The sequence below is a fragment of the Aulonocara sp. 'chitande type north' Nkhata Bay genome, linkage group LG3 (genome assembly GCF_057382095.1).
Source record: "Aulonocara sp. 'chitande type north' Nkhata Bay isolate Kocher_YH1m ecotype deep benthic linkage group LG3, A_spYH_male_GT1.1, whole genome shotgun sequence".
Lineage (NCBI taxonomy): Eukaryota > Metazoa > Chordata > Actinopteri > Cichliformes > Cichlidae > Aulonocara > Aulonocara sp. 'chitande type north' Nkhata Bay.
This window is the reverse complement of record NC_141346.1, coordinates 18,250,083-18,276,788: the sequence shown is the minus strand read 5'-3', so window position 1 is coordinate 18,276,788 and position 26,706 is coordinate 18,250,083. Positions and strand designations below refer to the sequence as shown.

At 42.0% G+C, this 26,706-nt stretch overlaps 2 protein-coding genes across 3 annotated transcripts; one reads left to right on the top strand and one right to left on the bottom strand.

Moving 5' to 3' along the window:
• Positions 1-1,913: 1,913 nt before the first annotated feature.
• LOC147334313 (antiviral innate immune response effector IFIT1-like) lies at positions 1,914-10,405 on the bottom strand. 2 transcript variants are annotated; one of them, XM_086286605.1, is made up of 9 exons: positions 9,902-10,405; positions 8,142-8,318; positions 7,317-7,506; positions 7,052-7,243; positions 6,649-6,876; positions 4,783-5,120; positions 3,828-4,701; positions 3,185-3,424; positions 1,914-2,769 (listed from the first exon to the last, which is right to left on the bottom strand). In XM_086286605.1, the coding sequence occupies exons 1-6, from the start codon at positions 9,904-9,906 to the stop codon at positions 4,920-4,922; spliced, it is 993 nt and encodes a 330-aa protein (XP_086142731.1). In that variant the 5' UTR covers positions 9,907-10,405; the 3' UTR covers positions 1,914-2,769; positions 3,185-3,424; positions 3,828-4,701; positions 4,783-4,919. The 2 variants fall into 2 exon arrangements, with proteins under 2 accessions (XP_086142731.1, XP_086142730.1); XM_086286604.1 differs by having other exon boundaries at positions 3,185-3,233; positions 4,557-4,701.
• LOC147334312 (antiviral innate immune response effector IFIT1-like) lies at positions 10,235-20,637 on the top strand. The gene is made up of 10 exons (XM_086286515.1): positions 10,235-10,441; positions 15,295-15,471; positions 16,460-16,649; positions 16,731-16,922; positions 17,080-17,307; positions 18,055-18,196; positions 18,276-18,402; positions 18,490-18,631; positions 19,295-19,342; positions 19,995-20,637. The coding sequence occupies exons 1-10, from the start codon at positions 10,437-10,439 to the stop codon at positions 20,190-20,192; spliced, it is 1,449 nt and encodes a 482-aa protein (XP_086142641.1). The 5' UTR covers positions 10,235-10,436; the 3' UTR covers positions 20,193-20,637.
• Positions 20,638-26,706: the final 6,069 nt, after the last annotated feature.

The following is a 26,706-nucleotide window of genomic DNA, read 5'->3' as shown; positions in this document are numbered from 1 at the left end:
TTACACTTGCCCAACATGGAGACAAACAGAACATACATACATACACTAACACTCCCAAAACATACTCTATACCCCCAGGCCAGGAACCATCACCCCCAGAGGGGCAATCTGCCCCAGACCCAGGAGATGGTGCCCTTTGCCCTGCGATGGAGACGAGCAGGTTTCCCCCAGTCCCGCAGTAGCAGAGAGGCCCAGCATCCCAGACCCCGACCAGATGGCCAACTCCTTCTCCCGGCCCCCCACCCCGAATGGCGAGCAGAGAACCTATACCCTATACCTCCCTCCGCCCACTCATGTGTGGTGTTGCTGCGTGCTTTTCTGAGTGCATTTAGAACCCAGGATGGTGCTTTCTGCCAGAGCGCAGCGGGTTCAGCACCTGAGAACCCTTAATGTCCACTCAGGGACACAATCTTAATGCTGCTTGAGCAGAAACCATTGCTGTGGCCTGGCACTGACACTAACATGTCCACACGTTGCTAACTTTTGTGTTCTTTAGTTTTCACAGTGTCTGAAGAGTGACACAGAGAGAGTGAATACAAGTACGAGTATGATCTGTAGCCATTGTTTTGTTAGTGTATAATGACATCAGCACAGAAAAACAAAAAGAGAAAGAGGAGCATTGTGTAGAGTCACTTTACAGCTGTGAGTGAAAATTCTCAGTAGTTTTGTGGTTATTTGAATGTTGTTCTTGCTTGTGTTCAGTGTTGTATATGGATTCCTGTTTGTGTACAATAACACAATAACGATGTGTTGCAGGTTTCTCTGTGTTTTTATGCCTAATATCTTTACTTACTAGTCGTTCCATTTATCTTTATGACTGTGTGTCACTGTACACAATCTGTCCTCTACATTATAATCAATCGTCCTTGTAGACTGAGATAAGAGCAGTGGTACATGTAGTAGAGTAAAAAGTGAGGATAAAGGATGTGCTGCCACCTCCTGGCTGTAGTTGAAAGGTGGACATTTTATTCTCTTATTCTCATAAATTAATCATCATTAATTATGTTCTACAGAAAAAAAACATGTTTAGAATAAAAAAAGAAAGTGTTGTCTATAAATTTCTTCACTTAAACTTTAATTTGAGTTCTCCTAACTTTGTTTTTTATCATAAAGGTTAGTTTTCTTACGTGCATCCTCTTGAACTTTGACAGTAAATTATCAGCAGCTGTTTTTACCCTCTGATGTCTCCAGTCCTAAACCTGTGATATCAGAACATGTCGTTCTTGTTTTTTAAATACAATTCTCTTAAAAACTGTGCAACACTTGACAATGTTTCTCCAAGATGTATAACCAAAAATAAAAAATTACATATGCATTATCTTATACTGCATATAGAGATGATGGCAAGCACAAGTGAAGTGAGGCACTGTTCCTGTTGGTCAGTGAACAGTCAGCAGCTGCATTATATGGAGTTCACCTTGATTCTCTTCATAACACGTTAAGTCTTCTTAAAGAGGAAATTCTTTGTTTGCTGTAACAGAACCACAAATGTTTCACTCCATATTTAATTTCTTCCATTTTATTGTCTTTCCTGTCTTATCTGTGTTTCCACATTCCACTGAAAGTGGCTAACCTCTGACTGAAAGTGAGGGAGTCATTCAACACTTTTCCTCCGGATAAAAACCAGGCACGGATAAAAGTTTGGCAGTCAGCACTTTGAATGGAAATCTGTGCCAACTACAAATTTATCCAGATGATACATGGACACAGCAACAGGGTCAAAGTGGTTCAGCTCAAACCGAAGAGCAGAAAAACAACAAAGTCTGAAGTAGAAATGTTGAAGTTCAACCCAGCCCTAACAGCACGCTCAATGAGCACCAGCTGATCATGTTTTAGCTATCATGAACTTTATTTTAAATTATTTAAATCTAACATCAGTTATAAGGTTCATACAGACAACTCACTGTCTGTTATACTGACATGTTTTCAATTAAATCTGTAGCTCAAAATTACAGTAGAATCCACAACTTTACAGCTCCACACATCATCCAAAACTCCCCAGAAATGTTTTGTTCTGTGATCATATAAACATATCAAAGTTGCCCCACATGAAAATACAGATTGCTGCCATTTTTAATCAGTAGGAGGAAAACTGTGTGAGAGAGTATGGAAGTACTCATGTTACTGTTTAATATGCATAAACACTGTTACACTAAGTATTTCTACATCATTACTTCCAAAGTCTTGCATTTATTGAAGTGAGAAATCATCAGAAATTATGTCAAGTAAACTTAAAATGTCTCAAAATGGAAAATATCTTAAAACAAGAGCAACTGAGCAAGAATTTTATTAAAGGACCAAGACAAAGCATTTACACCACACACGATCACATTCACAAGTGCATCATCTCAGTGCCTTGGTGATATCGATTAACCTAATATGCAATTAAATAACTCATTTTAGGATTTAAAAGCTAAGAGATAAAATACATGTTGTAAAAGATTAATTGCATCCTGCTCTCTCTGAGTGTCTCTCTCTCAAAACAAGATCACAAATACTTTTTGGCTCCTTGTAAGATTGTAAGTTAGTTATAGCCAGTTTTTGCAGTGATCCTGATTAATCAGAGGATGATCCCTGCAGCTCCAGGCGCAGCTCGCACAGAGCAGACAGGTACTCTTCATTGTCCTTGTCACAGTTCAGAGCTTTCTCATAAAAAAAAGCAGCTCTCTTCCTGTCGCCCTCAGCTCTGGCCACCTGACCCAGCAGAGCGAGAGCTTCACCATCACCCCGATTCTTTGCCAGATGCCTGTCAGCGATCTGCTTCAGTTTCTGCGGGAAAAAAATAGAGGAACAATGAAATATTAATTTATGTTCCAAAGAAGTAGATTCTGTTCATCTGGACGTAAAGTTTTCAGTGGGAGAAAACATTACATTATGCTTTAATTTAAAAAAAAACAATGTTTTACAATTTTACAACATTTTTTAGAAATGACAGGTGCACCATCCAAAGTGGGACTGATGCCACATCTCCTCACATGACCTAGTGACAGACAGAACAGCTGACAGTCACCAGTAGTTTTCAAAACGTAAGTTGAAAACAGTCCTCAGGAGCACAAGTAGGTGGTACTGAACAAATCATTTAAATCAAGCGAGCTTTGATATGAGGTTTTGCTCACACCGCACGAGTTAGTAACAACACTGAGTTTATATAACACGTAACCTTTGTTATGTCTCTAGTGCTCACCTGAGCACACTGTCTCCACTCATATTTTTTTCAGTGGTATCAGCAGCCCCTGCAGAGAGAAAACAGCAGAAGACTATGGTGAAGATAAATCCATCCATACTAAGGTCATGTGGTGGATGTGAGCGGTAACATGTTTCATATTACTGCCCCGACACCTCCACCCTCCAAACAAGGCCTGTTAGTTTTTCTTCTTTCATTGTTCTTCTTGGGTTGAAACTAGAGATGATGATGGCACGATACCTCTTGTTTTAAGTCTGATACCGATATAAATTTGAAAATCTGCTGAAACCGATATGAATCCGATATTGTCTATTTTAAAATCAATAAAATTGTTTTTTTTTTTTTTCATATTTGCTGCATTTTGTATAAGTTCATACTCATGTTTAAAAAGCCAAAACACTAAAGCTATTCTATTGTACTTGGATGCAAAAAAAACTGCACCCAAAATACTTCAGATCAGCAATACTGAGCTTTTTACTTAAACCTTTAGCAGAACTTTAAAGTATTTAAAGTAATATTGAAAAGTAATTTAAATGCAATTTTATGTAGATTTCAACTACTCTTTGGTTCTGAAAAAAAAAGAAGCGCAATATCAGCACAAAATAATTCAACAACTTAAAAAAAAACAGGTTGTAGAATGGACGCTTTTGTACTTAAAGCTGAACATAAATACACATCCATCCTGACAGTTTCTGTCACATTTAACCTGAGATTGACTTTTGTGTAATTTCTATACAAAACTTAACACGTATGAAAAAAGTGTTTTCATTGTTTTGTTGTTGTTGTTTTTCTTTTGAACCACAGAACTGTTTAGCCTGCAACACAGTTCTTTTCAAAGTAAAACTCGAGTCTATCCATTGTACGGTCAGACTTAGCAATGACAGATGTCCCAGCTTCATATATCGGTTGTTAAGCTTAACGTGGGAATGCTTTACAAACATTCAGAGATGAACTTAGACTCTTGCTTTATTTTTCTGGGATAGCTTGCTTGGAGATGAAATTCTGGTTTGTCAGCACGTAACGAGGCTCCAAATGCTTTCAGTGTGAAGTGACTCCAGACCGCCGACAGGTCTTGTACACAACAGTCACTCTATCACGTGACGCAAACTGCTCCAGCATGATAAGGGGACCACCTGGGTTACACCATGTCACAAGTTTTGTGAGGTGCTTTTGTGATATTTGATGGATCGGGCTACATTTTTAATTTCTACCCAATATCCGGCCCAGTAATTTAGGTCAGCATCAGCATCGCACTGATACCAATACTGTATTTTAGATCGGTCCATCCTCAGATGAACCATGGAACATTAAGAGGCAGCTGCATGTGTAACACTGTACATGCAGCTGACATGTCTGGCACCTAGAAACTTACCTCTTTATAGTGAGCGATGGCTTGAGCCTCATTTTTTGTGTGATAATGATGAAAGTCACCGTAGTACTGATGGATAATCAGACAAACCCTTTTCTCCTTCAACTCTGGTAACTTCTCCAAGCAGTGCTTGAAAGTCTCCTCAGCCCTGAGAAACAACGAGATGTTTAGGAATTTACACCCAGAGGAAATAAAGGAGGAAATCGTGCAGCTTTGTTTAGACAAGCACCTGCTCAAATCCCCTTCCTCTGCGTACAACAGTGCCAGTTCAGCCAACGCCCGGACAAAGGATGGTTTCATCTCCACAGCTTCTTCAAGGTGACTAATACAGCAACGCCTCCACTTACCCTCATCTTCTGTGGAGCATTAAAGGATGATTTGAGTTGTGTTGATTAAAGGATAACATGTTGTATATTTCTGTGTACCTCTGTTGCTGAAGGGCCTGCGGCGCTGTTCAGCAATTTTCTTCTGCTTGTAGCACAGAGCCAGCTGGTAGGTGAAGGAAGGTAATTGATCGCGCCTTCTCAGGCCTCGCTTAAACACAACAATAGCCTCATCCAGTCGATTCTGGAACAGATTTAAAAACACCAGTCAAATACAAATATATAAGGAGAGAGGCTAAGCCTACGCTTGAAGTCACTGAGGTGTTTGTTGGTGGGGTGATGTGATGTCACTGGTATAAATGAACTTGTTAAACTTGCTACAGTCCAATAACTCCATCTTGTCCTTTAGAATCTTTGTTCCAAAGCCATACTTGTCCCAAAATTTCATCTTGAAAATTGATGACTATGTCAAGGTTAAAAACTTGGGCGTGTGGTTCGACATGGTGCTCTCCTTCGAGTCCCATGTAAAAGAGACAACAAAGACTGCCTTTTATCATTTAAGGAACATACCCAAATTCAGACAACATTTATCAAGCAACACTGCAGAGGTCCGTCTCCAAGCATTTGTGTCTTCACGTATCGATTATTGTAACGCTCTCCTTTCTGGGCTACCAAAGAAAGGTTTTAGAGGTTTACAGATGGTGCAAAATGCAGCTCGGGTCCTCTACCAGAGGCCTGGGAGCTTGAGGGTCCTGCGCAGTATCTTAGCTGTTCCCAGGACTGCGCTCTTCTGGACAGAGATCTCCGATGTTGTTCCCGGGATCTGCTGGAGCCACTCGCCTAGCTTGGGAGTCACCGCACCTAGTGCTCCGATTACCACGGGGACCACCGTTACCTTCACCCTCCACATCCTCTCGAGCTCTTCTCTGAGCCCTTGGTATTTCTCCAGCTTCTCGTGTTCCTTCTTCCTGATATTGCTGTCATTCGGAACCGCTACATCGATCACTACGGCCGTCTTCTTCTGTTTGTCTACCACCACTATGTCCGGTTGGTTAGCCACCACCATTTTGTCCGTCTGTATCTGGAAGTCCCACAGGATCTTAGCTCGGTCATTCTCCACCACCCTTGGGGGCATCTCCCATTTTGACCTCGGGACTTCCAGGTTATACTCGGCACAGATGTTCCTGTACACTATGCCGGCCACTTGGTTATGGCGTTCCATGTATGCCTTGCCTGCTAGCATCTTGCACCCTGCTGTTATGTGCTGGATTGTCTCTGGAGCATCTTTACACAGCCTGCACCTGGGCTCTTGCCTGGTGTGATAGACCCCAGCTCACTAAAACCCTTTAAATTTGGGGCAAATTTTCTTGTGTGATTAAATGTGATTAATCAAGATTAATTAAGCACAAAACCTCTTATTAGTTAGATTAATTTTTTTAATTGAGTCCCACTCTGCCCGTCAGACTACTCAAAATGGAAAGCAGTGCTCTACCTGCACTGTGTATAGTGTAGTAGAGCACTGCTGGCTTCGACTGAGGATATTGTTGGGTGGTGGAAGTAATACTTTAAGGAGCTCCTTAATCCAACTGACACACCTTCAGTACAGGAAACAGAGTCTGGGGACGAAGGGAACAATTTGTCCATCACCGGGCGTGAGGTTATTGAGGCAGTAAATAATAAGGGCCTCAATAAGGCAGTTATTGAGGCCCTTACTGGGCCCAAGACCCAGTGAGCAGAAGTAAGAATTAATAAGACCAAAGTTGCAGACTTACCTGATTGAGTAAGTAATTTCCTGAGTGGCGAATGACATGAGGGTTATCAGGATCATTTTCTAGTGCTTTCTTCACCAGATCATCAGCCTCTTCGTATTTCTTATAGGCCACCAGCTTCACGGCCAGCATGCACTGCAGAGCAGCGTTATTTGGGTTGATCTCCAATGCAAAGCGAAGCTGTTTGGTGGCTTTGGATTCCTCCCCGTCCTGTTTATTTTCTGCAAACCACTGCAGATGAGAATCTGGTTAGTCTACAGTTTATTTCACTTGAATAAAAAAATTAGTCATTGAAACTTCTAAAAATCATACTGACGCTGAAGCAACCGATGCCACTGAAGAAGCCTTTAGTTTATCATTTGGTGCTGTCTATCCAAATACTCTTCATTCTTATCATAAAACTGACCTGTTCTCTGCAAAAGAGGGCGATGGCGTAGCCGGCGTTCCACTCGGTGTCATGAGGCTGTACCTCAAGTGCTTTATGAAAACAGTCGATGGCTTTTGATATAGAAGACCTCGACACCTTGAAATAGGTCCAGGCTTGTTCTCCGTAGACCTCTGGAAGGAAACTTCCTGATGAACCAGTGGGATACTTCACCTGCAGAGGGAGAAGGAAGCGTCAGAGGTTCAACAGCAGTGATCATCATGTTTGATCTGATTGGTTTACATACCAGTATGTCCTCGACTCTCTGACAGTAGCTTTGTGACTGTGCAAAGTCTCCATCGTGATATTTCAGCCAGGCCATGTCTCCATACGTCACAATCAGCCGCTTCTCACTCTCATCACCGTATCTCTCCCTGATGGTCTCCTCTGATTGGTTTAAAAGTGACAGCGCTTCCTCTCGTTGATCCTTAAGATGCCTGAGGACCAACAGGTCATCAACAGCTGTTCTACAACTGGTGTTTAACTACGAGGCATTTACAACACCTGACAAGAAACTTACTTGAGACTAACACTTGTTGATGATTCATTTAGGTTTTTATCTGAGGTTCATGACTCCAGGGTTAGATAATTACTGCATTTCCACCAGAAAAACAAGAGTCAAAACAAGCTTCAGGAAACAGATTTATATCAAGATTCTTAAAGAATCAGAAACTTCAGTCCAATACTCCAATAATGTTTCTCTTCATATTACATGTTTGTATTAAGGTTGAAATAATGAGGTAAACTTAAAGCAAGCTGACGTTTTTCTTCTAGCTGTAGCTTTGCTATGCTGGTAGGTAACATTAGCAGAAGAAACACAGCTCAGGGTTGGATCTGATCCTGAAAACAAAACTATCTCTCTATCATTCAAATATAGATCCTGCTGTTTCCTTTGACGGTCAAATTTCTCTTTGGTCAGACGGACTTCAGTGAGAAAAACTGTCTTTCTTCTGGCTAATGTTAGTTCTTCTCTTTTTCTAGCAGAGTCCCAGAAATAAAAGCGTTGAGATTTGAATGAGCAGAATAAATCCACTTTAGCTTTTCCTTCATCAGACAGCTACAGAAACTGTACCTGAAATAAGCCAAGAGGCTGTAGGTGCAACTCTCTCCCTCATGCTGACGCTGATGAAAATCTATGTCGATCTGTAGTCGAGTGCTCAGGGTTTCCAGGTCCACGTCCAGGTCCAGATCCCAGGTGAAGTGACACTGCAACTGCTGCAGCCTGCTGAGCAGAGCGCTGCTATCTTCACTGTAAGAGAGTCACAAAGAAAACGCTGTGAGGAGCATCAGAGGGAGAGCATCAAACCAGGACTGGCTGAACCGAGGCTCACTCAGTGCTCTGACACACCTGAGGATCCTGTTTGTACGACCAGCACATGTCAGCTCACCCAGACCTCCCAGCTCCTCTCATTGAGAAAATTCACTTTGTGTGATCAACCAATCAGTGAAATCAGTAATGTGGTTTGAATCTCACACTGAGGAACCAGAAGAAACCTTAGATGTGGAGTGAGACACAAACACAGAGTTTGTGTTAGGGGACAGCTATTGTTGTGATACACAGGTTTGTACTTGTGGAATATTTTTGATATTGTTCTGTAAAATATTTTTGGATATGAGACCAAACAATTTGTTCTCGTTTAACTCATTTGAGCACATTCCAGTGTTAAGATGTCTAGTTAGTGATGTTAGATGCATCAGTTGCCTGTGTTTTTCCAGTTACCAGTGTTCATGGTCTGGAATTAATATTGTTGAAGAGGTGAGCACTGAAGAAGGTAAACAGGAACATGGACTTGTGTGTACATGCTAGGTAGTTGTGAGCAAACAGGGCTTAAGTGTGTGGATTTTGGGAAGTTTAGGCTGGTAGTAGAATGAATGAAGTGCATTCCAAGCAGCACTAAGTGTGCAGCACTCTGTGCACTCCTCAGTGCAGTGCCATGCATTGCTCTCCAGGACCTGAGACTGTTTGCTTGACACTGTTCAGCCACTGTACAGAGACTCTATGCATGATCATGAAACAACAAATAAAAGGTTGACTGCACAAGAACTGAAGGGTCAGAGTCCCGAGGTTAAAGTGCAAGTAACAAGGGAGTCACCTCAAGATGATCCATCATCAACCTTTTTACTCATGTCTGAGTTTGAGAAGATAACGATGGGCGTCTCTAACTCGTCATTGTACTTTTGAACAACAATAAAATTCTGATTCATGTGTGAATTTACTGGATAGTTAAATATGCTCAATAATGATCAGAACATTATCTTTAAACACATATAATGTGAATGTCTCTCTCTCTCTCTCTCTCTGTGTGTGTGTGTGTGTGTGTGTGTGTGTGTGTGTGTGTGTGTGTGTGTGTGTGTGTGAGATAACAGACCATATTATTGTGGCTGTAAAAACAGTGATGTCATATATCCGTTAATGAAACATTAACATTTCAAAAATATGAAACCACGAGCAGCTCATCATAAAAACACATTTTTGTTTTTCTCGTTTAAAAATTCATTATTACTCATTAATAAGACAAAAGTATTTCTTATTTGATTTATCAATTACATAACTGATAGAATATTTGATTAATAAAATAATTGATTACTGCAGCACCAGTTATTATTTTCACATACAAGGTTTATAATTTGTTAATGTCCACTTTCTCCTCTTCCTCTGATATCAGTCCCCTGTTACATGCACAGGTAGACAGACTGTGTTACTTTGTATCTCTCAGCGTGCACCTGAGCGCCAGGTAAGCTAAACTACTGCTGCATTTAAAGTCCATCAGGTGATAAATGTGTAATGTGTGATAAATGATCGATTATTGATCAGAGGTTTGACAAACTGACCTCATGTTGGAGCACACAGAGACCTCCTCCTCCTTAGACACAGCAAACTGATGACTGAACACGAAGAGTTCGTGGACCGATCTGTGAAGCTCTCACCTTTGTCACACAAACCACACACACTTCTCGTGGTGCCTTCAGGGCCTCGCTGAAAACAGGTAAAAGGCTGACGGCTCAGATCGCTCATCCTCTCCTCTCCTGTCCTCTCGAGAACTTAATGGCCATAAATATAAACTATGTTAGGAGACGGAAGGCGCATATTTTAGAAAGGAGGAAAGCTTTCCGACGAGAAGGCTGGGCTTTCTGTTTTATATGAGAGGTACATGAAGGCACCACGAGGGGACGTTAGGTTTCGTTTCTGCATCTCAGCTGAGAGCGTCTCCAAAGATCACTGATCAGCCATTGATCTGTAAATGATTGATCTGAGGTCAGCGTTTCTCACTGAACGACCACCCAGTGACCGATCAGTCGGCGCATAATCGTTTCTTCATCTTCATCGGTGTGTACTTTGAGGAAGAGGAGGACTGTTTCCTGTAACATGACGTGAGTTCGCATTAGCTTCACAGCTGATTTCCGACTTTCGAAAACTACCCTAAATACTACAAATATTGGTACTACTACTACTAGGCGAGGTGGTAGAAGTACTAGTTGTGTTGTTTTTGTATGTATACCGAGCTTCTTATTAACTGCACGCACACGCTGATCTCTGTTCCGCTTCCACTTTATTTCTTATTCTTTTTGCTTGCCCTCAAGCTTCTTGCTCGCCAGTGAATTACACACATTGCAGCGACACAGTGCCATCTAGTGGCTGATACAAACATAGGTCAACATGCTACATCTCCCTTCTTAAAAAAAAAAAAACACAACTCAGGCTTGTAAAATTTCTAAGGCAACTGAAATTACAGGAATAACATCCTGAGCACATCCATTGATAACATAGCATTCGACTCAATACTGGCTATATCACAAACATAATAAACAGATGCATTTAGTGACATCATTGGAACAACAAACATATAAACAGCCTTTTTTTTTTTCTAGGGCAGCGATCCGCCTGCACCCTTTACAATATTACAGGTCCAAGACCTGTCTTGGTTTGGTAACACGCCCATAACGAGTCGTGTATCCAGGTGTTGTAATGTCTTTATCAGGGGGCTCCACAGGCGGGGGCTGAGATACCACAGGGCTGTCATCGCTGATGCCTGTTGGTTGAATGAACTCCTCACCTCCTACGCTGTTCCTGCTTCTGCGGAGGTGTCGGCGGTTACGCCGGTAAACTTGTCCTGTATCTGTGGTTATGTTGTAGCTTCTGGATGTGTCGGCACAACTTGTGACCACAGCTGGTTTCCAGGAACCGTCTTTTTGCCGGAACCGGACCGGTGTGCCAGGATATAGTTGAGGCAGAGGTCGGGCGGCTCTGTTGAAATAAGTCTGCTGGCGCTGCTGGCAGACTTCTCTCCTTTCACGCACTGTTTGCTGGCAAACTACTTGGGGTTCCAGCTGTTTTGGTGTTGCAGGGAGGATGGAGCGAAGTCTCCGGCTCATGAGTAGTTGTGCAGGCGACTTTAAGTTGTCCACGGGGGTGTTCCGGTATTCTAATAGGCTCAAGTAGGGATCCTTATGTTCCGCTTTGGCCTTGTCCAGAAGTTTCTTTGCTGTCTGGACTGTTTTCTCGGCTAGACCGTTGCTCTGTGGGTAATGGGGACTAGTAGTGGTGTGGGTGAAACTCCATGACTTTGCAAACTGTTGAAACTTACTGGAAGCATAGCACGGACCGTTATCACTAATCACCGACTCTGGAATACCATGTCTAGCCATGGCTGACTTTAGTTTGTGGATCACTGCTTCTGCAGTGCAGCTGCGCAGTCTTTCCAACTCGAAGAATCTACTGTAGTAATCTACCATGATGATGTAGTCTTCCGAGTTCCAAGTGAACAGATCGGTGGCTATGACCTGCCACGGTCGTTCTGGTATTGCATGTGACAACAGGGGTTCCTTGGGGTTAGCAGCTTGTCTCTCCTGGCATGTGCTGCAGGCTCCGACGGCTTCCTCAATCTGCTTTCCCATGCCTGGCCAAAACAGAAGGTCTCTGGCTCTGTTTTTGCTCTTTTCTATGCCCATATGGCTGGAATGAATCCGATCTATCATGTCCTTTCTGAGCCTTTTTGGGATGATCATTTTCTCTCCTTTAAACATGATCCCGTCTATCAGTGAGATCTCATCCCTGTGGTTCCAAAACTCCTGGATGTCAGGCGGGCATTGAGACCTTTTATCTGGCCATCCACTCAATGTGGTCCTTCTCAGGATGTTGAGCTGAGGATCCTGGGCTGTTTCGTTTCTTATCTCTGAGAGTCTCTGGTCACTGACAGGCATGTTGCTGAGGACTGAGTGGATCTGCGCATCCATCCCGTCACATAGTGATTTGTCGTGAAACTCTATGGATTTCCGGGAGAGCGTGTCGGCTACCGGGATGTCTTTCCCTGGCTTGTGGATGATGCTGATGTCGTACTTTTGCAGCTGTATTATCATCCTCTGTAGCCGTGGTGGTGCTGATGCTAGTGTTTTTTTGAGTATGGACTCAAGTGGCTTGTGGTCCGACTCAATGGTCACATGTCGACCGTACATGTACTCGTGGAACCGCTTGCAACCAAAGAGAACAGCATACAGCTCTTTTTCTATTTGGGCATAGTTCTGCTCAGTGCTGTTAAGTGACTTGGATGCGTAGGCAACTGGCTTGCCGTCCTGCAGCATCACAGCACCGAGGCCACTTTCGGATGCATCGACCTGGAGTCGTAGCGCTTTCTTGGGGTCGAAGAAGGAGAGAACTGGGCCTGGTTCTTTAGTGATCAGCTCCTTCATTCGTTGAAAGGCTCTGTCATGGTTCTTGTCCCATACAAACTCACTGTCCTGCTTTAACAGCTGGCGGAGCGGAGCATTTATCTCTGACAGGTGTGGGGCAAATCTTGCTAGATAATTAACCATCCCCAGCACTGTTTCCAATTCCGCCCTGTTCTGTGGGGGCGCCATGTCTTGGACTGCTTTTACTTTTTGTGGATCTGGTTTCAGCCCTTCGTGTGACAATGTGTGACCGAAGTAACTGACCTCTTTGACGCAGATGGTGCACTTGTCAGGGTTCAGTTTTACACCTCTCTCTCTGCTGCGCTGCAGCATGGCCCTCAGGTTGTCGTCATGCTCCTGTTTGGTTTCTCCGAAGACCAATACGTCGTCCACAATGGCTGCCACGCCCCTCAGGCCCTCGTAGGTCTCGTCCACGCGTCGCTGGAACTCATCCTGAGCTGAGATTATGCCGAATGGCAACCTGAGGAAGCGGTACCTGCCAAACACAGTATTAAATGTGGTTAACAGAGATGATTCGTGGCTTAGCTTAATGGCCCAGTAGCCTGATCTGGCGTCCAAAACACTGAAATACTTGGCCCCAGCAAGTTTTGTGGTGACATCCTCTAAGGTGGGTAGAGGGTAATGGGGTCTTTGTATAGCCTTGTTGAGGGGTCTGGGGTCCAGACATACTCTGAGTCTGCCCGTCTTGGGTTTTTCCACGACAACAAGTGCATTCACCCAGTCCGTAGGATCTGTGACCTTGCATATGATTTGGTTCCTTTCCATGTTGTCGAGCTCGTCTTTGAGTCGGGCTCGCAGAGCGATGGGAATCCGACGAGGTGGGCTGACTGTGGGTGCAACGTCTGGATTTACATGGAAACTGCATTCACCAGGAAATTCTCCTATCCCTTTGAATACGTCTGCATATTCGTCTAGTATTGCCTGTGAACTGTTGGTTGTCTTGCCTCTTTCCTCCGTCACTGCCATCACAATCCTTACCAGGTTAAGGTCACGGCAAGCTTTCATTGCTAATACAGGTGGGGCGCTTGTGTTAACAACATGGAATTCCAACGTGCAGGTCTTGTCTTTGTGTTTGCATTTTAACTGGCATTTTCCTTCCACGCTGAGTGAGTGTCCCCCATAATCTGTGAGCTTGTGTGTGACAGGCTTCAGTGTCACGTGTGGGAAGAGTGTCTGGAACATGTTAGCTGGAATTGTGTTTGCTTGCGCCCCAGTGTCAACTTTAAACCTCACTGTCTGTGGGGGGGAACCAAGCTGCATGTCTGCATATGCTTGCTCATCATTTCTTCCTTCATTTTCTATGGTGATGCTATCAATGTAGAAACAGTCTTGGTCCTCATCTGTATCCATAGTTGACATTTCTATGTTCTCTCTCACAGTGTGTACTGATTTGAGGTGGGCTTTTGTCTGCGAAGGGAGTCTTGACCTGGATGCTCTCGCAAAATGGTTCATTTTCTTGCATTTTGCACATTGCTTCCCTTTTGCTGGGCAGGTGTCTTTATTACTGTGTTGTCCGGCACAATAGCTGCACGTTTTTAGTGTTGCATTAGCGTGTTCTTTTGGTCTCACGCTTCTTGTTTGATATTCTTGTCTGTGCGATTTCCTGCCGATGGCGTGCACAGTTTCTTGGCCCCTGGAGTGACCCATAGTTTTTAGCTGTTGCTTTGCTAGCTCGTGTGATCGTGCTATATCTATAGCTTTCTCTAGCGTGAGCTCTGCGCCTTGGCTGAGTAGCTTTTCTCGGACGTGTGGCGAGTTAGTGGCAAATACAATGCGATCCCTGACCATTTCATCTGTATTTGGGTACCCACAGTCTTTAGCAAGTAGTTTCAGTTCCGTAATAAACTGTTCAAATGTCTCATTTTCACCCTGCATCTTTTCATGAAACTTATATCGGGCGTAGATTGGGTTAGCTTTCGGTATGATGTAATCAGTGTACTTATCGTAGTACGTCTGAAGCTTTCGGGAGTCGTCTGCGGTGAGCGTCCACGTGTTGTAGACGTCCCGTCCTTTCTCACCGACCCATAGAAGAAGGTAGCTGCATTTGTCTGCCTCCTCCTTCCCCCGAAGAGGACCAGCGAACATTAGCTCGGCGTGCTGCTTGAAACGCCGCCATGCCTCGGGCAGGTTGCTGGAGTCCCAATCCATACGCGGTGTGGGAACGCCGTAAGCCTCCATGTCTGCGCTGTCCGACGGCGAGGGATTGCGTAGAATCCGCTACTCTGACACCATGTGTTGTTTTTGTATGTATACCGAGCTTCTTATTAACTGCACGCACACACTGATCTCTGTTCCGCTTCCACTTTATTTCTTATTCTTTTTGCTTGCCCTCAAGCTTCTTGCTCGCCAGTGAATTACACACATTGCAGCGACACAGTGCCATCTAGTGGCTGATACAAACATAGGTCAACATGCTACACTAGTGTTAAAAATACTCCAGTAAAAGCTGAAGTACAGATTAAAGTAAAAACAAACAAAGTGCAGTCTCTGACATGCAAAGGTAACTTAGTTTGTTTTTCTTTGTGATCCTCTTAAAGTGAAGGTAGCAGCGCTCTGCTCAGGAGGCTGCAGCAGCTGCAGTGTCACTTCACCTGGGATCTGAAGAAGGACGTGGACCTGAAGAACCTCAGCACTCGACTACAGGACCACATAAAACTGCAGCTCGGCCAGCGCGGGGCAGTGGCTCGATCATACAGCTTCTTGGCTTATGTCAGGTACAGTTTCCACAGCAGTGGGAAAAATTACTTTTGGGTAATTTAACTAATTTAACTACTGGCGAGATGCAACTGCCAGCAACATAGCAACAGGCTGATCTTGTCGGTGGGTAGGTAGGTAGGTAGGTAGATAGATAGATAGATAGATAGATAGATAGATAGATAGATAGATAGATAGATAGATAGAGTGACCTGTGACCCTCCATGTGTCAAACACCTCCAGATTCTAACCAATGATATTTCCACTCTTACGGATTAGTTTGTTGATCCTGCTCCATCTCTGGCACTGATGATCGTGTGGATGAACCTAGTCACAGTTTTTTTTTCCTCTGGAGGTCAACCACAATCTGTTTTGTCTTGCTGACATTCAAAGAGAGGAGATTTATTTTGGACCGCTTTACAAAGTTCCTCACAAGCTCCCTGTACTCCATAATACACCCAACCCCTGTAGTGTCATCAGGGAACTTCTGCAGGTAGCATGTTTAACTGTTACACTGGACGTCTGAGGAGCACAAGGTAAACAGAAATGGTGATAGGACTGCCCCCTCTGGTGCCCCAGTATCTATATCTAATATATATCTATATCTATACTAATCACCACAACAGACAAACTGAGACCTCTCTGACAGATAGTCAGCACTCCAGGAGACAGTAGAAGTGGTGATCCATGATATGAACTGATCTCAAACAGTATGGATTGTATCAGTCAGTTGTTGTGGCTGAATTTCCTGACAGTACCCACCTATCCTGTATGTGGGTACGATCTTAATATAAATCTGCCTCCTAAAACTTGTTTGCATGATTATTTTGGTGGAAATGCAGGTAGAGTATTTATCTTAACACCCATGGGGTCTAGAACCTTAGCTAAATGTCAACAAATAAAGACCTGCTGCAGGGCTGTTATTGAAGACCAGGCCAGGTGTAGACATCTGAAGTATGATTCCAGAAAAACATGATTTAATTATAAGCATGTGTTGATGGTCCTCAGGTATCTTCAGAATCAACGAGAGGAAGCGCTGTCACTTTTAAACCAATCAGAGGAGACCATCAGGGAGCGTCATGGGGATGAGAGTGAGAGGCGGCTCATTGTGACGTATGGAGACATGGCCTGGCTGAAATATCATGCTGGAGACTTTGCACAGTCACAAAGCTACTGTAAGAAAGTCGAGGACATACTGGTATGTACACCAATCAGATCAAATGTTATAGATCACATGCTTCTGAACCTCTGACTGCAGCTGAACCTTCTCCCTCTGCAGGTGAAGTATCCCACTGGTTCATCAGCAAGTCTCCTTCCAGAGGTCTACGGAGAACAAGCCTGGACCTACCTCAAGTTGTCAAAATCTTACTACTTACAAGCCGTTGACAGTTTTCGTAAAGCACTTGAGATACAGACTGATGACATTGAGTGGAATGCTGGCTACGCCATCGCCCTCTTTCGCACAGAAGAGGTCAGTTTTATAAGTTTGATATCAGTTAATAAATTTATTATGTTTATATTGTTCTAAAAAACAGCCAATTTATCAGTTTCTTAAAAAAAACCCCAGCAATTCATTGGGGTGTGGTTCTCAGCAGTTCACAGTAGACTAACCAGTTTCTCATCTGCAGTGGGTTTTAGAAAATTTACAGGAAACTGAGGAGCCTCCATCCATCAAACAGCTTCACTTTGCCCTGGAGCTCAACCCCGATGATGCTGTTCTGCAGTCCATGCTGGCCGTGAAGCTTGGAGCCTATAAGAAATACAAAGAGGCTGAGGGTCTGCTGAAGAAAGCACTGAAAACTGATCCTGATAACCCTCATGTCAGCCGCTACGTAGGAAAATACTTTCGTAATCATGTAAGTCTGAATGTAGGATATTGTAAATGCTTACTACTCATGCAACCACAGACAATGTGATTCTTCCAAGGTCATGTAATATAAGAGTCAGTGCACAGGTCCATGAAGATCTTTTATTTAAAGATGGTAAAGCATGCACCCTGACCCTACATCAGCTCCAAAGAAGGCTGTCAAAGATGTGCAGCTCTGTACATTTTAGCTTCCACGGAGATTTTAGATTATCTGTGATCGTTGTTAAAGACTAGCTCGGCCTTTTCTTAAATGAGCCATGCTGGTTGGGCTGGGTTTCCCATTCTCTAATTCTGATCTGTTTCTGTCCTTTTATCTGTACTTTCACCTTCCTGAATTCTCCTGATTCAGAAATAGTAAAATCTTTATTATTTTATTCTGACCAGTGACCTGAATCAGGCTTGAGACTGAAAAGACAGATTACTAAAGTTTGTTATGCTTAATTTAGTGGTTCTGAGTTCCTTCCTTCAGTGAAGATAGAGGAAGTTAATGTTTCCACTAAATTGTTAGATTAGATTAGATCAGATCAGATTAGATTAGATTAGATTAGATTAGATTAGATTAGATTAGATCAGATTAGATTAGATTAGATTAGATTAGATGAAACTTTATTAATCCCTCGGCTGGGTTCCTCCGGGAGATTCAGTAATTGTTGAGGTGCTTCTTCCAGGATTGAGGCATTCTTCTTTAGTTTTTTTTACTAATTTTTGTGAAAATGACCATTAAATGTTGTTTCAGCATCAACTGGACGAGTCTATTGATATGTTGGAGCGAGCGTTGAAGAGGACCACCCAGTCATCTTTCATCCACCACCAGCTGGCGCTGTGCTACAAGAGGAAGAAGATTGCTGAGCAGAGCCACAAGCCCTTCAGCAACCAAAGTACGCTCAAACATACTGCATGTCTAAAGGTCCAGTTATCCCCAAACTCAGAGATAAACCATGATTTCTGGCTCCACAGGAGAGGTGCGGTGCTGGAGGCGCTGTTGTATTCGTGAATTTGAAATGGCTGTTAAGATAAAGCCGTCCTTTCATCTTGCGTGGGCTGACCTGGCACTGCTGTATGCAGAGGAAAGGAATTTCAGAAGGTACTCCTCTGTGGAAAGCAGCAGTGACTCCTGTCTTTTTGCTCGGCGCATGTTTGTCATCATCACGATCATCTCTTTGTTTCTCAGGGCAGAGGAGATTTTCCAGCAGTGCTTGGTGAAGTTACCAGAGTGTGATGAAAGCCTTTCTCAAGCTATCCATCAGCGCTTTGGTGACTTTCATTACCATCACAAAAGAAATGAAGCTCAAGCCATCGTTCACTACACCAAGGTTGGTTAAGAGGTGCTTGTACAGTACAGGAACATAAGTGTTTTTGGCCATTTCATTGTGGACGCGCAACCCTGTGAAAACGACTGAAAACGATAGTGTGGACGCAGAGCGTTTTCAGAAGAAAACGCCATTTCAAATCTATCCAGGCCAGTGTGGACGTTGCCTAAATGAGTCTCACAGGCCTGAATGTGCGCTTGACGCCATTTATAATTCTTAACTTGTTTGATCTGCCGATCACCACAAACAAGCACAAGCAGAAATTTTGGACTTTTAACTGTGTTTTCAGTGTTACAGTTTTTACTGCTGATAAAAACCTCCCTTATGGCCATTCACACAAAGCAATTAGGTACTAAACAATGAAATGATCCTATTACAGATTTGCCTCTTTGTCACAGGTCCCTTTCTTTCATCATGTAGGAAACAGTTAAATATGTTTCACTGATCCGGCCCACTTACGATTAAAGTGGGCTGCATCTGGCCCACCATGTAAAATGAGTTTGACACCCCTGCTCTAAAATAGGAATTCAGGCTAAATGAGCCCAAATCTAGAGGGCCACATGGCAGTAAACAATCAGAACATACACACTCACACTTGAATGTTATTAATGACCAATCAGTTATATCTGTGTTATTAATCTGCCTCCTGCTGTGTCCTGCCTGCAGGGTCTCCTGATACCACTGAAGAAATATGAGAAGAAAGTCTGTGCTAAGGTGAGCGCTAAAGGTTATGTGATTAAAGTCTAATCAGTGGCTTATGGTCAAAATTTACTGAGACCAAGTCTCCTGTCTGCTGCACCTCTGGACCATTTTCATTAGCAGGATGTGAAGTCAGAGGGAGGCTAATCTGTCAGGTGGAAGCTTTCAGCTTCCAGGTGGTGGAAGATGATTTTAGACTCCTTCCTTTGCAGAAAACTTTGTATGTGATATTTGATTTGTCCATCAAAGGATTACTCCTTTATCTCTGTGTAGGGCCAAAATTCACTAACACAAACAAGGTGTTTGCGAGTATTTTGAGAAACCTCCCACCTGCTGAACAGGGACTGGCTCTCCTGCACCTTCATATAGACCCTGGCTGTAATCTGATAAAGCACACTCAGTGTACCTGTTTCCACACATCGTCTCAACACAGTACTGAGGGAGTGGAGTCTGGATTGTTTCCACAGCTGTCCTTTCTCTCACCTGCCAACCAGCATGAATCAGTCCTGTTCTGTGGTTTAAGGCTGGGAGCTGCTGTACTCATATGTCTTCAGTTAGACATTAAATATTTTTTTAATCCTGGTCTGAGAAAGTCACTGAAAATAAAAGTCAGTTTCTCTAAATCCACAGAAATTCATCTGTCTTTGTTCCTCCATCTTTCCTGCAGAAACTCAAGAAGATCGCTGAGAGACGTCTGTCAAGGAATCCGGGTGATGGCGAAGCTCTCGCTCTGCTGGGTCAGGTGGCCAGAGCTGAGGGCAACAGGAAGGAAGCTGCTGAGTTTTATGAGAAAGCTCTGAACTGTGACAAGGACAATGAAGAGTACCTGTCTGCTCTGTGCGAGCTGCGCCTGGAACTGCAGTGATCATCCTCTGATTAATCAGGATCAATGCACCGCTGTTACATCATACTTCAGCCCGCTGAATGTGGACTTGATCCATGTGCTTTCAGAACTGCACAACCTTAACAAATGGGCCCTTCATACCTTTCTGTTAGGTATTAAATTATAAACCATGAAGAAGTTTATGTCCAGGTCTCTGCTCAGATACACTTTTACATATTAATTTAAACTGTTACAAAGAAAACCATTTCTGTTGATTTTAATAAAAATGAAGCTAGCAGGGTTCAAATTTGAGTAAGCGGGTCAAAGATTGTAGATTAACACATAAAATCTCAGATCACTTTTCAGGTTCACATATTTTCTGTGTTTTTACATGTCTGTAATGTTTGTTATATACTTGTAACAGCAGGTCAGTGCTAGCATCACAAGCAGCTGTGGGATGTGATGTCATCATAAAAAAAGAGATTTCAGGGTCATGAGAGTCATTTTCTATTTTAAATATTTTCATCTTTTACCTTTAACAAAAAATGTGTTCAGGCAGAGGTCACTGTGACTCTGGATCTACAGCTGATGCTCGGCATCTTCCAGATGTTCCAGCTGTGCTTCACATTAAGAAATGAAACCTTTTCTAACTTTATTTAAACACGTCCATGTGAACAAGGCTCTGCAGCTTACCTGTGAGCCACCTTCTCACAGGGGTTACACTCACACATCATCACATCATTTACGACACTTAAAGCTGCAGTTCACCTGAACCTTACCTGGACAACTGAGTATGTGTGAACACAGGATACATGAGTGTTACAGTATTATAACGTTTCAGTCAGAATATTCTGAAAATTATAGAGGAATCTTACCACACACTCACACAGGTTACCTTGTAATATTGATCCAACCGAGAATATCAGGCAACCATCAACATCATAGTGGTGAAAGAAGAAGTTTGTGAAAGAGCAAACAAGCTTGTGGCTTTACAGCGCTTTAAAGTGCTGTTAGCTGTTTTAGTGTTGCTGACAGTGAAGACAGCAAGGTAGGTGAGTGCTGTGTTAGGAGGGGAGGCTGGGTGCCTATATTAGGGTTAGAGTCAGGGTAGAGAGGGACTGGGATTAGTAACTGTGTCCCTGTTGCTGTCCCCTATCATAACCTCCAATGAATTACAGTAGTCCAGCCTAGAAGTAATAAATGCATGAACTAGTTTTTCAGCGTCACTCTGAGACAGGATGTTTCTAATTTTAGAGATGTTGCACAAATGGAAGAAAGCAGTCTTACATATTTGTTTAATGTGTGCATTGAAGGACATGTCCTGGTCAAAAATGACTCCAAGGTTCCTCACAGTGTTACTGGAGGCCAAGGTAATGCCATCCAGAGTAAGAATCTGGTTAGATACCATAGTTCTAAGATTTTCAGGGCTGAGTACTAGGGGTGCAACAATACTCGTATCGATATTGAACCGTTCGATACAGTGCTTTCGGTTCGGTACGCATATGTATGAACAATACAAAATTTTTAATTTATTTTATCAACTTTTCTTCTGACGATGCTGTCTGTGTTGAGCGCTCAGTGAATCTGCGTTCGACTACTCCGCCTAGGCTGCACTGTCGAGTGCAGATCCACTGAGCGCAGCGCAAGCTAGCAAGACAGAAGCTAAGCTCTCATTGCAACATGGCAAATTGAACCTCCCCCACCCTCATTCAGATCTGGCGTTTGGAACTATTTTGGTTTTCATGTGAAGCATGACCCTGAAGGTAAGCGCGTCATGGACAAAAGTAAAATAGTATGTCGGATGTGCCACGCAATGCTCAATTGGTGGGAACTACTGCGTCAGCGCAGCTAGCTTATTAACGTGTTGACGCCCCCCAGCCCCACGCACGGGGCGATCCGCGGTAACTCGTTAACGGAGATTTGCCGCGTTGTGGCTTTAACGTCATTTTAACGAGATTAATGCTGGCAGCACTAGTGGGAACACAACAAATATGACGGCACATTTACACTGGCATCATCCTAGTGCAAAGACAAGTGGAAGCAGACAAAAGCAACAAGCATGCATGCTACAAACTTTACCTGAGTCATTTAGACAGCCGTTAGCACACAATTCTCCTTATGGGGACCTGATATGTTTAATATGCTGCTGAGAATATAGCCCAGAAGAAGCGTATAGTATAGCTTTTATTTTGGAAAGAGCCATTTCTCTGTAATAAACTCTCTTTTCCAAAGATGAGTGATTTCTCTATCAGACAGATTTTTTTATTTTTATTTTGTTGTTTCAGCAACAATAAATTTAAAAAATTGTACTTTTGAGTTAAAATATATATTTATAATTTTAATAAATGACAAATTAAAAAGGCATGAACATTTTTTGTATCGAAAAAATATTGAACCGTTACACCAAAGCATCGAACCGAACCGTGAATTTTGTGTATTGTTGCACCCCTACTGAGTACAATTACCTCAGTTTTGTCTGAATTAAGAAGCAGAGAGTTATATTTTTAAAAACCTGAATAATCTTTATTTTCATAATTTCAGACCAGACCAGTTTAACAAAGATGTGGCAGTGGCACACATTCAAAAGACAAATTAAATTAACAACCAAAGAAAACTCAAGTTTTGTCAAAATACACATTTTGTAACACTTTTTGAAAAAATTAGCAAAATGAAATATTGAAAAAAACAAAAAAACAAAACCACTTTGCTAACACAAAGGTAGACAGCCACTCATGGATTTGGACTCTGAGAGCATTGCCCTTTGCTGTCAGCAGTTACATTACTCAAAGTGTTCACTGACAGATCGATTAATATGAGTGTCCCAGCACTGCAGTGAAAATGAAACCTAATTTTTACTACATAAAAGAGAAAGCCATCATGAAATTTGCAGATGACACCACCATCATCGGCTGCATTTCTGATGGAGATGAGGCCGCATACAGTGTAGAGGTGAGAGCCCCGACATCAACTTGCTGCTTAACATCAGCAAAACCAAGGAGCTCATTGTGGATTACAGGAGACTGCAGAGAGGAGGCCACACCTCCATCCACATCGAAGGAGCAGAGGTGGAGAGACTCAGCTGCTTCAGATTCCTGGGCATCAACATCAGCGAGGATCTGAGCTGGTCACACCATGTTGGTGTGATCACAAAAGCAGCGAGACAGCAGCTCTTCTGCCTACAGCGCCTGAGAAGATTCGGCATGAACCCCAGAATACTTACAAACTTCTACAGAGCCACCATTGAAAGTATTCTGACTGGCTGCATCACCACCTGCTACGGCAGCTGTAATGCTCTGAATCTCTGCAGAGGGTGGTGAGATAAGCACAGCGCATCACCAGGACTGAACTGCCAGCCATGCAGGATCTTTACAGACAGCGCTGCGTGAGGAAGACGCAGCAGATCCTCTTTGATCCCAGCCACAGACTTTTCACACTCCTGCCGTCTGGAAGGTGATACAGAAGCATTCAGGCCCGCACTACCAGACACAGAGACAGTTTTTACCCACAAGCCATCAGACTTTTGAACTGCTGACATTCTATACACACCATTACACACTCACTGCAACTACTGGACTCTATACACTGTCACTTTAAACCACTTTAAACTCTCACTGCACAAGTTTGTTTTTGCACAACTGTAAATACCAAACTGTGAATACCAAACAATTGTCTCAAATTCTCTTAATATTAATACTTTAGTGTTTTTGTGATGGCCAAACCCATAGTTGCCACACTGTAAAGTCGGTAACTCTTGTATTTTCAATCCTTTGTTAGAACACAATAAGTTATTGTGTTGTCAATAACACACTTTAGTTTCCAATAAGTTTATTGATTGGTTTGGATACATTTGTTCTATTTGTAAGCGTGCACATTTAGTTTACTTAGGTATTCATACCAGTTCATTACTTTGATTTTTGACTAACCTTTGTTTCTTTTACTACTTATCTGCCATGATATAACGAGTTGCCAGACAAAAGGTGGTGGCCAGGGTTTGAAACTATTAAAAGCAAAGAGGGATAAGTGGATCGCACCACCATTTCCTGTTGAAATGTAGAATGCGTGTTTTCTTTCATTAAAAACAAAGTATTTGTATTTAATTAAATATTGAGTTTGCCCATATGGAAAAGAAATAGTAAAAACATATATGATTTACTCATGAAAGTGGCCACTTTCTCATTACTTTCATACATTGTTTTAGTAAGTATCCAAAACATACAAGTTTCATTATATAATTTTTCAAGGGATCTTATATCTGTTTTCACTTTTGTATGCGTTTCATACAAGTTTCATACAAGACAGATACAAACTTTATAAGATTTATATATATCTTTCCATATGGGTGGGGTTTAGTAGTTTTGATTTTCTTCTTTGATGTTTAGTTTATTAATAAACCAGACTGTAGTGTTTGTATTGTTTGTTTACAATTGTGTTTTGTTTAGTTATCCCTCCTGTGTTATAGTGGTCTGATCAGCCATTATATATATATACCAGGGATCCCCAATTCCAGGCCTCCAGGGCCGGTGTCCTGCAGGTTCTAGATCTCACCCTGGGTCAACACACCTGAATCAAATGATTAGTTCATTACCAGGCCTCTGGAGAACTTCAAGACATGTTGAGGGGGTAATTTAGCCATTTAAATCAGCTGTGATGGATCAAGGACACATGTAAAACCTGCAGGACACTGGCCTTCAAGGCCTGGGTTTGGGGACCCCTGATATATACCCTTGTGTGTCAGTTCATGTTTAGATCATTTATGTTTGTTAGGGCAGTCATTTGGTTTTGGAGTTCAGTTTTGTTTCTTTGACCTCTTTTCTGAGCTCAAATGTATTACTTTTGCAAATATAATTTTTGGGTTAAATAAATGGCAACCCTATTTTTCCAATAATTCCTGTGACTCTTCCTACTTTTTCAACTCGGTCCATCACAGTTTTGTTAGTTATTTTTAGTTTTATTATTATTATGGTTATTTTCTTCTTTAATACAACTACACACTCATATATATTTTCATGTAAAGCTGATGAGCACGAGCAAAGGAATTTCATTACAGGTAAATGTGGCTGCACTGTTTATCTGTGCATGACAATAACAACGTGATTTGACAGGAAAGTGTAGTCCAAAGAAACACATTAGATTTCCACTATCACTATAGGGTCTGTGTTCTCCACTTGCTGTTGCTGAAGAAAAAACCAAGAGGGTTTGTTGTGTGTTTGTTTGCACTGACGCAACAGGATTTCAATCACTTGAAGTCAACAAGTACTTATACCTTGTAACTGAGTGGTGTGTAAAGTTACAAGACTGCAAAAAGGCTCAATAATGATGGTATATAAAAACTCAAGCTGAATCATATCTGCTTTTTTCCACGTCGGTTCAGCTGTTTCCCCTAATGGAGTGTTATAGCCACAAAAAGAAAAAAAAATTGTTTAATTGAAAAGTTTGAGGTTAACCTAAAAAAATACTGTTTTGAGAATAAAGTCAAAAACAAGAAAAACTGTCACAATGCTACACCCTCTATGAGTTACTGAAAATTACTTCAGAATGAGTTTTAATAACAGTAAAAAAAAAAATTTTTTTTCTGGTGATGAGTGTACTTTTTATCATGTTGCCTCATATGATGCCCTAATACTCTTTGTTACACTGACAGAAAAGAAACCAGTTTGAAGTAGTGATGGGATTTCTGGCTCTTTTTAGAGATCCGGCTCTTTCGGTTCGGCTCACTAAAAAGAACCGGCTCTTCAGGTTGTTTTGTTGCTTTAATTAATTTATTATTAACAATAATATAAAATTATGCACAAAAGAAATTACTAATGTAAAAAAAAAAAAAAAAGCGGTTTTATTTATATATGTTTATATATAAATATATGCGGTGGCCCCTAGAGACAAAACATGTACAAACTCCAAAACACATTTCTAGCATGAACTGAACTTCCAAAACAGAGCTACCTAGATCACTTAAATTACACAATTGAAAGCATGTGTGTATTGTTTGTGTATTTATACACAAGCATTCATATATAGTCAAATAATTTAAAAAAACAACGTTCATTTACCTGTTATTACCACACACCAAATTCGGTCGTTGGTACTTGCTGGCTTGTGTAGCCACTAGGTAACAAAAGTTCAACACTGCCCCTAGCATCCTGGAGCACTTCTGTTGTCTTTTGTACGTGTTTTGAGTTTCTATGTGCTTCTGAGTTTTTACGTGTTTTGGAGTTTGTATGTGCTTCAGGGTTTGTACGTGTTTTTATGTGTTTTGGAGTTTTTACGTGTTTTACATGTTTTTACGTGTTTTTACGTGTTTTGGAGTTTGTACGTGCTTCAGGGTTTGTATGTGCTTCAGAGTTCGTACGTGATTTGAAGTTTGTATGTGCTTTGTCTCTAGGGGCCACCGTAAATATACTTTTATTTATTCACTCCACATAAAATGTAATAAATAAATCATATAATACAAAAAACAACTATTCACATTTCAACTTTTAACTATTTAAATTTTCAGCTTTTTCCTTTTACAAATTTAAAGTGAAACAACACAAAACACTGCAAACCACAACACAATTAA